At 42.2% G+C, this 12560-nt stretch overlaps 1 protein-coding gene across 1 annotated transcript in view; it reads right to left on the bottom strand.

The window, feature by feature from the left end:
* Positions 1-9133, bottom strand: part of gbe1b (glucan (1,4-alpha-), branching enzyme 1b) — a 97523-nt gene extending 88390 nt beyond the window's left edge. The window contains exon 1 of the mRNA XM_079514829.1: positions 8831-9133. Coding sequence (XP_079370955.1) covers positions 8831-8931 — 101 coding nt within the window. The 5' untranslated portion in view covers positions 8932-9133. The remainder of the gene's footprint in view (positions 1-8830) is intronic.
* Positions 9134-12560: the final 3427 nt, after the last annotated feature.

Genomic DNA, 12560 nt, shown 5'->3' with positions numbered 1-12560 from the left:
CCCACAGTTTTTGCCGCACACACTCAAGCCATATGTCAAATCGACCGGCTTCATCGGGAATCATGTGCTTGTATTTTGCTAAGAGATCCGTTGTATAGTTTCATTGATATTAATTAATTAGTTCTCCATAGGCTTATAATGGGAAGAATTTAAGTATTTTTTCTCTTGGAGACCGTAAGCGCCATATTTACAAGACTTGGGGGAGGTTCATAATAATTATGAAAATGAATTGAAAAGGAATTACATCAGTAGGCCTCATGGTGGCGCGCTATAATACAGCCCACGTTTTTCCCTATAACTCTTGAACCGTAAGTCGTAAAAAACAAAATGTTTTCCATAGATTCCTTGGGGCACTCATGACGCATCTCCCCATATAGGCCACGTCCATTTCCGTTGGGAAAGAATTTCCCCCCCAAATTTGAATTTTCTTCAAAACACACTTTTTGCTCCACTTTTTGCTCCTCTCAAAAAGTGGTACACTACACTACACATGATCTCCGGACCTATCCTATTATGAACCAAACGTCCAATCCACCCCAAATTTGAATCAGATGTCGATGGTTTAATCAACCAAGAGCTAAAAGCAATTCCATTTTCATCCATAGGGGCACCGCAAATGCAAAAAGTGTAACAGTTTTGGGGGGATAATTCCCCTCCAAATTACTTACACATGATCACAGGGGTGACGTGACATTGTAATTGACAATGACACCAAGTGTCACTGTTGTGCAGCCACACACACACACACACACACACACACACACACACACACACACACACACACACACACACACACACACACACACACACACACACACACACACACACACACACACACACACACACACACACACACACACACACACACACACACACACACACACACACACCCGGGAGGAGAGCTTGTACAGTACAGTACAGTACAGTACAGTACAGTACAGTACAGTACAGTACAGTACAGTACAGTACAACTCATTTCAGATGTCTGAAGGCAGTTGAATTCGTAGCACTGAGCTGCACAGCAAGAGGACTCGGCATGACATCAAAGTCTGAGAAAGCTGTTGAGTTTCTACGATTGTGTTCATGAAATCTTTGTACTCTGGGGGTTTGCAACTTTGTACACCGGGGGCTGTTCAAAAATTAACCTTCATACAGCAGTGCATCTATATGTAAAACTATTTTTGTGTAACTTTCATCTGTGAGACAGGTGTTGGAGACACGTCTAGGGCTCAGTGAAGCCTAGCGAACCCAAGCTGTGTTTGAGATTAAACTGACATGCTCATCTCTCTGCAAGGTTAGCGCGCCACTCACATGGTTCAAATACAAAGCATGTGGTCCCTTACATGCCGTCACATTACACAAGATCTGATGTAGATCAGGAGCCAAAGATAAAAAACAAGAAATTATGACATTCGTCATATTATTACCATTTGCGGCGGTGGTGGTCCACAGTAAAAAAAAAAATAGCAGATCTACAAGCTCCCAACGTGTGAAGATATGAATAGGATGCAGTGTGAGCTTGTAGATAGGCTATTTTAACTATTTTATGTATTTTTGATTATTATATATTTTGTAAAGGAATGGTTTTGGTCATACAAGGTTTTCACCTGACAGCAATATATCTGACTGTATCAGTATCAGTCAGTTTGACCAGATTGCATTCAAATTGGCTTGACAGCACTCACGCAGTTGGTTTGATTGACACCCGAACACATTGACATGTCAATGTTTCCTAAAACGAGAGTCAAAAATGTTGTAGAGTAGGCTACAGGCGTGGAGGTCCCCGAGGAGTTCGGCGCGGGGCGGAGGGGGTCCGTGGTAGTATGCGTGGGAGTTCGCGAGTACAGTCACTGAGACTCAAATGTGTTACGGTCTGTTGCCCATTAAATCAGCGAGTCTGCTGCCACGTTTTAGCGGCGCTCCGCTGTTATCTGCCCCCTCAATGTCGTAACTGTTGTATTAGTTGGCTCTGGGACAGGTTGAAACCAGTGCGATCATGGCTAATGGCTGGGAAGGTGCATCACAGTGCGTCGCATTGGAAATGGCCAATGTGAACTGTCTAATCGTAATACATAGGCACAAACCAACTATTGTCGAAGAACAATATTGATGTAACTAAGAGATGAGCTATATTTTATATACAGAGATTTAGAAGGAATAAGCAAAAGCGTGATGCAATTCCTCCTCCTCCTCCGCTGTGTCTCCTGCATGAGTAGTCGAGACTCGAGAGCACACTTTGTGGAGTGGGCGGTGGCTTCCTGGCGTGCGTGCGTGCGTATGAGCCAATGGAGAGGGGCTGCAATGTTGCCAGGTCCGCGAATTATAAGCGAGTTGGAGTGCGTGTAAGTAACCAGGCAAGCAACTGTGAGGGCCAAATCAAGTATGGCTGGAAATATGGGGACTTGGCAACCCACTCTTCAGCAACTAGCGGTGTGAACTAGCGGTGTCAGTCTACCGGTCGCACGTTTCCCATGAAAACATTAACCAGCTGCTTTAGCAAGCTGCTGGTAAAAAAAACATAAATCACACACACACACACACACACACACACACACACACACACACACACACACACACACACACACACACACACACACACACACACACACACACACACACACACACACACACACACACACACACACACACACACACACACACACACACACACACACACACACACACACACACACACACACACACACACACACACACACACACACACACACACACACACACACACACACACACACACACACACACACACACACACACACCTTTAATTTCTAAGGTAAACAATAGACTTCACTGAATGTATTGGCAAATTTAAAAACAAACAAAATAGCAACAACTTAGTGAGGTCACACAATAAACTGTTATCCGAGTTAGTTTATTGATAAGCCAGGACATGTGTATTTACAGTACTTCTAAAGAGTAGTGTTGGCAGGAAGTCAGTATGTTGACCACAAACGACCCCAGTTCATCTTAGGTCTCGCTAAAGAACCCAACGCTGTGCTTTTCTGCTTTACCTCACAAAACGTAATGTAGGTCTAAGCATACACGTACAAATAAATGCAATTAGCCCATGTACTGAAGGTACAAAAAAAGAAAAAAAGAACTGTATTGCTTTTTCGTTTCTACAAATTCTGACTCTACTCTAATACTCCTGGCACCTTTTTGAGTGTTTAGAGGGCTAAAGACCAATAAATGGGTCCAAGGATTATTGACTTGGACTGGGTAATTACTAGGGACACAAGCATGAATCACACTGACAGAGAAATTGGGCACCTTAACACTGCAATTTCAGCACTGTAGAACTGCTTGCAGAGACAGCTTTACATTGTCTACTCTACAACCATATATATGCATAGTGCATCCTAGCCCTCTCTAGACAAGCCCAACACAACCTGTGCTGTGTGTACATGCATCTAAAAGGGATTGCAAACTGTACAGTGAACAAGTAAACAATATATGACATACTGTCAATTTATAACAGCCAAATGACCACACAATCACTTGCCAAAACACAATAATACATTTAGGCCCAGTCACTATGATGCAGTGTTCCATATACAAAATGGTTTAGTGGCGTACTGTATATGCAAATACAATAGCCACAGTATCTGGAATTATCACAGTGAAATATGGTAGCCGTGATTTTTGTATTTTCTTTTTCCAGTTTTTCATGTGTTTATGAGGTGACTTCATTAGACTCCTTTGTGTAATAAGTGCAATGATGTCTTCCCTTTGAATTTAGGGTTTCTTCCTGGAGGCTGAAACCTTGACAGTCAAACGTGCCAATGAAAAAAGGTTATATAGTGACATCACAATATCATCCCCACCCTAACCCCTCCCCCTTTATCATACAACAGCTGTGGGTGCGGAATCAGTTCAGGTCGATCACCACCCCCCAGGAAAACCAGGCATACTTAATGAACTGGTGGACATGTCCACAGTAACATAAAAAACGATATTTTAACAAATACTGTACAGTTTTTGGAGGAAAAAAAATTGTCTCCTTAGAATACTGAATTGATGATCATGTTTTAGGGTGGAAATAAATCACGGCACTCCATCTTTAAGCCAAAGTACTTAATAATATTGGACATCACATCACTGGAAGATGGAAGTGTCCATGCAATATAAATTATGTATAATACCACCAAGATACAGAGAACACTATAGTACGCATTTATTGATGAGCTCAGATACACTTATTGCCAATATAGAACATGCATGAAATGGTTTTGGTTGTGGACCAACATGAAAAATAGGATACAACTATGTTTATGTTTGTGCAACTGTAGTGTGCAGGTATGCAGGAGCAGCACGACTGACAAAGAAGTACAAATGTGCCATATATTCGAATAATACAAAAAACAAAAAGCAGTATTTAGTGCAAAACAGTGCAATCAGTTCAGAAGAGTTAAATAGTACTCAGGCTTTCCTGCACAATGTTATTGCGCCATGCTTGAAATAAATTGCGCCATGCTAAGCTGCAAAGTTACCTGCCCCAGTGCCACCCCAGTGTCTGCCCAGTGCACCCCTGAGTGCCTCCCCAATGTCTCCCCAGTGGCTGCAGTTTCTCCCCAGTGCCTCCCCAGTGTCCCCCTGAGTGCCTCCCCAGTGTCTCCCCAGTGCCATCCCAGTGTCTCCCCAGTGTCCCCCCGAGTGCCTCCCCAGTGTCTCCCGTGTCTCCCCAGTGTCCCCCTGAGTGCCTCCCCAGTGTCTTCCCAGTGCCTCCCCAGTGTCTCCCCAGTGCTTCCCCAGTGTCTTCCCAGTGCCTCCCCAGTGTCTCCAATAGCAATACAAGAGCAATAATACAAATTAATCTTAATTTATTAATCAAATTAATTAATTAATTAATTAATCAAAATTAATTAAGAAGGTCGCCCCGTGCCCAGCTCCATGCCAAAGCTTTTTCCTGCAGGAAACACTGGTACTACTGTGACTGTTTTGACTGTGTGTGTGTGTGTGTGTGTGTGTGTGTGTGTGTGTGTGTGTGTGTGTGTGTGTGTGTGTGTGTGTGTGTGTGTGTGTGTGTGTGTGTGTGTCCTCTCGCATGCGCGGACACTGGGCAAGGGGATCTACAAGTGATTGTTGAGGAGCTGTATAGCTCTGGAGTTGGCATTTTGTATGCATGGTGATGGACCTGTCCTGACTGTACTGCTGCAGTCCGTTCTTGGAATGGGGGGAGATGGTCTCATCGCTGATAAGAGATGAGACCCACTACAGATCCACAAACATCTGGATTTTGATGGATTTGTCTGGTAAGGCAGTACAGTACAGTACAGTACAGTACAGTACAGTACAGTACAGTACAGTACAGTACAGTACAGTACAGTACAGTACAGTACAGTACAGTACAGTACAGTACAGTAATCTTGTGAAGAGTGGGGTGAGGGCCGGGGACAGTGGGACACATCCCTGGGGGGTTTCTGGACAAGGGTCAGACCTGGAAGGTAGTGTTCTCAATGGGCCTGAGAATTAAGGCCTGGCCCTAACTGGGCCCTAACTGGAGAACTCTACTGTAAGGGCCCAGCCAACCCAGGAAAAGGTATGAAGAGGTAGTTGTTGTTTGTCAAACTGGCAGTGGCTCAGGAGGTAGAGAAGCCGTTTTGGAACAGGTTCAATCCCTGGATTTGTGTTGAAGTACATACAGTACCCTTGAGCAAGACACTGAACCTCTAACTCCTATGTCAGTGAGGGAATGATGTGAATGGGTGAAGGTAACACATAAAAGGTGCTATATAACTGCAGACGGACTGTTTTTTTGTTGTTTCTTTTATAATTTTTATCCCACGATTTTGTAACCCATTTTTCACCCCTGTGTTAATTATCTAATGTGATCCTGGGCTCTACACACCCTCCGCCAACCTAGTCCCCATATATGGGGGACATGGGGAGAGCAACGGACTTGAACTCATGCTTCCTTCATGCCTGAGTGTCCAAGTTGCTCCTTTACACATGACAGGGGGGAGTTTCCCTGGTTGGACGTATAGTGCGTGGAAGGAACACGTTATTCCAACCAGTTCCTTTCCCCTCCATCAGACGCCCCGGCTGGTCAGGGGGAGGCAGTTTAGAGACCAGGATTACTGCATGTTTTTTTGTGAGGGTACCTACCCTAGGGGACACGGGGAGAACATGCAAACTCCACACAGAAGGGCCCTTTCGCCAACCCCGCCTCGGGTATGGGCACTGAAAAAAGACGGACTGTTTTAACTGGAACTAACCAGAATGGGGAGGGGAGACTTAAGAGCAGTTCTTATAAGAAATTTGCCTAATGGATATATGGTTGAAAAAGAAAATGCTGAGCAGGACATTACAAATTATGTTTTTAGATTAGAAGAGTGAGCCGTTTACACCCCTTAGTATTTTTTTCCACCCCTTTCATATTTTTTGAGGCAATATGAACATTGAGTGGGACGTTCTGTTGAGATTTAACACTGGCCTGCAGGGGCATGTGGTTTCAGAGATACAGGATTTAACCACTACATCATCACTGGCCACCAGTGGGTTTTTTCCATTAATTAAATTTGGAGCTAAAAATTATCTAATGCCCTGCTAGGCAGATACCTCAATTATAATGGTAACATCATGTATTGAGTATGAAAGATCCCAATGGAAACAAGCCATAGGCTTTCTTGAGTTTAAATCCTCTTAGCAGACTTTGTATTGAACTGCACTTTCCTGGGGGGTTTTTCTGCAAACTGTTAATAAAGTATTCAATCATTCAATATGTCATCATATGCTTAATGCTAAATCTGCCTAACTTGTAACAGGGTTCTTACTCTTTTCATTTTCCCAGAAATAACCCACAGCTATATAACCCATTTAGACCTGATAAATCTATACGTTGTTATACCTCTCAATCTGGGACAGCGTCTGTGTAAAGCAACGTACTTTATTATTGAAAATGTTAAGTGTTTAAGAGAACTGTTAGGATTTAGGATCGGCCTCAGGTGAAAATGGTTCCGAATCGGCTTATGGGTGGACGGTGAAGATGTAGGCTAGATGTGAATTAGGACAGCCCGGCATGAACGCACACGCACACGCACACCCCTTCTCTGAATGAATTGACAGTGGGACTTTGAAAACAAACAAAATAGCAACAAGTTAGTGAGGTCAAAAACAAACTGTTATCTGAGTTTCTTGATACACACACCCCTTCTCTGAATGAATTGACAGTGGGACTTTGAAAACAAACAAAATAGCAACAAGTTAGTGAGGTCAAAACTGTTATCCGAGTTTCTTGATAAGCCAGGACATGTGTATTTACAGTGCTTCTGAAGAGCAGTGTTGGCAGGAAGTCAGTATGTTGGCCACAAACGACCCCAGTTGTAGGTTCATCTTAGGTCTCGCTAAAGAACCCAAAGCAGTGCTTTTCTGCTTTACCTCACAAAAAGTAGGATTGTATGTCTAAGCATACATAGAAATAAATGCAATTAGCCTATGTACTGAAAGTTTTTCCTTGCCGTTTCAACACTCACATCTTGTACTACTACTCTTGTTTTTTCATTTGACAAATTCTGATAATGTAATTCTATGATAATCCTGGAATTTTTTTGAGTGTTTAGAGGGCTAAAGACCAATACATGTATTATTGACTTGGGACTGCATGAGTAATTACTAGGGACTCGGGAGTGGGGACACAAGCATGAATCACATTGACAGAGAAATTGGGCTGCAATTGGGCTGCAATTTTAGCACTGTAGAACTGCTTGCAGAGACAGCTTTATTGTCTACCAATATGCATAGTGCATACAGTCCTCTCTAGACAAGCCCAACACAACATATGCCGTGTTTACATGCCTATAGGGATTGCAAACTAGTACAGTGGACAAGTAAACAATAATATGACACACTGTCAACTTGTTAGTTAGTTGAAAGGACTAAGGAGACTATCTCTGACCATATGTTACAAAATATCTCATCAGTGCAAAGATTCAAATCTGACTGATGCAATATTGCCTATTGCCCTATCTAATGGACAATTTCTATCCGAACGGAAGACAAAATCAGGACAAAGTATGATCTAAAGTAATTCATGGTTCTTGCATATTTGTCGACATGTTCGCATAATGTTTCCATTAAATAAACTCTCTACTACTGTGTCGACCATGCAGCCTCAACCTGAGTTCCTGTCCCAGACTGAGATGCAGACAAGGACCACATTCCCCAGCTGAGGTCTGGATAGGATGTCCCCCCCCCTTCCCTCGTTTATCCTTTTATCTTTTTAACCCTGTACTGCTATGTTATGTTTTGCTTTGTTTTTTTTTCTTATTAAAGTCTGTTCCTAGTGTTCCTATGTAAAGCGCTTTGGGTATTTAGAAAAGCGCTATATAAATTTGAGCTATTATTATTATTATTATTATTATCTATTGGCCTATTATGTATGCCAGTGTCACACGACCGTGACTACCCTACAAATTATGAATGACGCCCAAGCACCCGGAAGTTGATAATAACGAGTAGCATTCTTCACATAAACATGAATAGAATATGTGTGTAGCAAGATGGGGAAACCGCAAATCTGTCTCTACTAACATGCAGCTTGCTATGTGAAAGTCCAAAGGAGGAGACCGATCGATCGAGGGGACGAGAAAAGCGCGCGCACGCGCACAAAGAGGAAAGAACGCGACCCCTGCCTAAATGTCATGACCGTTATAGATGCTGCCTCGTCATCTGAAAGAAACGATGTTTTTGGTCGCTTGTTGTGCGTTTTACTAACAGACATTGATGCCAACGCAAGCCCCGGTGCTGTCCGCAACATCCGGATTTGACTTGGTGCGACAAGCTAGGCATAATGCTACCGTTTGGAGCTGTTTACCTCCTCTTGAAGTCCTTCTCGAACGGTTTGAGGTAGGGGTCCATCTGGAGAAGGTTGCTGAACTCAGGAACTGTAACATTATCCTCGGATGTTTCTGCCATGGTTTCTCTCCAGTCCAATCCAATCGAGTACCGATTATTGCAGCCCTAGAGGAAAACAAATATTATAGTGATGTGAATAGTGCAACGATGTGCGCGAATCAGTGACCAGAGACAGCACAGCGATGCAGCGAATCAGGATGTTCTTGGCCAAGCCCATCCCATCATTTTTATGCACGGATTGGATTATTAATGGAAGAAAGAGTAATGATGAAACGAAATGATAGCGATCGCGCAGCGCTGCAACAGGTTGTGTCTTTAAGATGACAGAAAACATATGAACGTCAGAGGAAGGACAAGTGTGCAGGAATCAGGATGTGTAGTTTTAAGACACAATTTAAGCTGTAGGCTGTCTTAACCAAGATTTAATATAGTTTGTATTTGTATTTTGAGTATACCTTTTAAAAAATATGTTTAGTTGTAGTCTATAGCCTATTTTACTATTAGTTTTAGTTGTTTTGTTATGTTTTAGTCATCATGGGCAATCGCAAAAGTAGCAGATGTGACAGTTATCAATCATAGTCTAAAGAAGCTTAAAAAACCCACCAATTTCAGCTAATCAGAAAATAATTTCATTTATCAGCTTCATTGTATAGTGTTCCAGTTGCAACAATAAAAACAACGAAACAATATCACTTATCAGCACCTATAAACATTATACATCCTAGTTTATTGTTGTGTACTAGAAGGTAGAAAGTGAAATATATTTCGTATAAAATGGCATCACCACAGATAGATATAGGTTTTAATGCTTAAATAAAAACAACTTTGCTGAACAGATTATACACGGAGGCAAAGTCAAGTCAAAGTCAAAGACAGCAAGCAAAAACTGGCAATAATTTGTAATGAATGCTGTACCAACAATTATTGAATGAGACTATTTAGCCAATTACAAACAGAGCATTTTAGAAGGCTGTTGAGAATTCAAACTCAATGTGAAATATAGCTACAAGCAGCAATAAGAAAAATCACCCGTGTGAACTGAGCGGGCAGTGCAGGCTGCTCAACAACACCGCTGGCTTCTGCAGTTATAGTGCTCAATGTGAATGACCCTTTTGCTTAACCGTGCCACTTTAGGTCACCCAGCGCTATTGCAGCTGTTCGTACCCCAAACAGGGCCCAAACAGACCTGCTTATTGTGCATATTGCATGTAGTCTTTTTTTATTGCTGCATTCCTTGGCTCCACTTATCGCTGCTTGCAGATTTATTATTATTATTATTTTTACAAATTTCTTCACGTACAAAGTGACAGATGTGTTCCGCATGTGTAAACAAATTCCATGGCTTTTGGGCAAACGAGGCATGAGTTATGCCTGTTTAAAGGACAACTTTAGTTTTTTTCAACCAAGGTTCATGTTTTAGGTTGTTATTAGAGAAAGTGTTATTTCTTTTTCATTTGCTGCTTTCTTTCGTTTTAGGGATTTTAGCTGTTGACAGGAGGCGGGGGCATTCGAACATGGGGCTAAATATGTATTTTTTTACACAATTTTATAGCAATTTATTATTTTATTATTTACTATAGACCCCAGGAAATTACATCTGGCCACAAAAGATCACAGGATCTACTGAATGGGAAGGAGGGTACTATAGAGGTATGCCATACTGTGCTGTATGGCTCAACATGTCAGTTTGTCACCCCTTCACATTCAGTAGATCCCGTGATCTTTTGTGGCCAGATGTAATTTCCTGGGGTCTAGTAGGACTACAGTAAATAATACAAAAATAAATCGCTATAAAATTGTGTACAAAAATACATATTTAGCCTCATGTTCGAATGCCCCCGCCCCCCTGTCAAAAATAGCTAAAATCCCTAAAACGAAAGAAAGCAGCAAATGAAAACAAATTAACACTCATCTTTTACTTTCTCTAATAACAACCTAAAACATGAACCTTCATTGAAAAAAACTAAAGTTGTCCCCCAAGTCCGTATATATACGGACGTCGACGCTAGGTGGCGTCATATCCCAGGTCCTTATATATACGTACCCCAACGTATACTCCGTCTATATAATGGTTGAGGCCTACGGAAGCTTTTAACATTGGTCCGGTTCCTATAGCAACGCCCCACTATTCCAACTATGGAATTGCAAATATAATCTCAGTGCAAACCAGTTGAAAGGAGGATTTTCAAACCTCTATAAATCGGACTCCAGGATCGCTGTCCTTGGTGGACTTTCTGCCATCCACATTTCGGATTGAATTTGTGCCTTTGTACCGTGACGCTGCCGCCATGTAAAAGCTTCTGACGAAAGGTAAACAGTGTGTGCTTGTTCTAATGATACTCGAGTGTGTGTAGCGTGTGTCTGTGGGGGGCGAGGGGTCGGGCAAACTCCGACTTTCAAAGTGAACGCGTGTGCTGGCACTGGGAACTGGGAACGGCTAGCGCTAGAGATAGTTAAAGTGCCCTTTATTGCTGCTTGCAGCTATATTTATTTTACAAACTTCTCTTCAACTGGGATTTCAGATAATAGCCTATAGATTGTGTGTAGAACACTTCGCGCAAATTGCTTAAAAATCCTAGCAGAAAATCAGGTTTAAGCGTTTTTAAACTGCTCAAAATGGCAGAAAATCTGACGGCGGAGCTTACTGGTCAAAGTGACAGGTGTGTTCCGCATAAGTCAAGGCACATGTGGAAACAAGTGCCATGGCTTTTGGCCAAACGAGGCATGAGTTATGCCTGTTCAAAGTTTTCATTTTCAAACAATGCCCCTTTGGCCAATGATTGTGGGCTTCATGTCTAAGCAGGGTGACATAGTCCTCTACCATATTGCCACATTTCGTAAAAAATAAATAAACAAATAACGCACGGTTTGGCCTGGAACACCAACATAAGAAATTATTTATAATTCAAAATAGTGGGTGATCTAAAGGTCAGAGTTCAAAAGTCAGAACACAAAAATTGTTTGGCATGAGGAGACGCATAGGCCCATGTGTATCGAAGTTTTATTGCTGACGGTCAAACGGTTCATGAGCTTTGCCTGTTCAGTGTTCAATGTTTACATTTTCAATTGAGTGCTATAGTGTCACCCTTTGGCCAATAGTTGTGGGCTTCGCGTCCTCACCGTTTGGCATTGCCCTCTACCATACAGGACTGCAATGTTTGGCGGAAGAAGAATAAAAACAGACAAATTAAATAATTGACGATCGGTTCGGGCTAAGCTCCTTAATAAATTCTGTCTGTGATTCTTACAAGTGCTGTCCTTGTGTCTAAGTTAAACTGTCCTCAGTACAGGTCACATTGTGGCCGTCATTCCAAAGAGCCATCTGTTGGTAATAAATGGAACACGTTGGTTTCTGTCCAGTGCTCCAGCCTGCTATGTCAATGCCAACATTACCTCTATGACTTACAGTGAAGTCAAAAGTATTCACAGTGGAAGCCAACACTTTATCCTATAAAGCAGAGGTTCTTAACCTCATGTCAAGGACCCCTAAATTAATAATATGTATTCATTTAGGGGTCTGAAAATGTTTTGTGCCTTCTATGCAGTGCTGAATCAACCCCTCCGAGGGCCCTGGCGCTACACCAAATCAAAAGGCCCCATGCACGCGCGCTTGCATGTGATTCGTGTGCACGTAACACAATCAAGAACAATTATATTATAAGAACGACACTTTTTGCGTTCAGGCTGCT

Source organism: Electrona antarctica (genome assembly GCF_951216825.1).
Source record: "Electrona antarctica genome assembly, chromosome: 11".
In the NCBI taxonomy this organism is placed as follows: Eukaryota; Metazoa; Chordata; class Actinopteri; order Myctophiformes; family Myctophidae; genus Electrona; species Electrona antarctica.
Note: the sequence above shows the minus strand (reverse complement) of the source record. Positions and strands in the feature narration are given on the sequence as shown.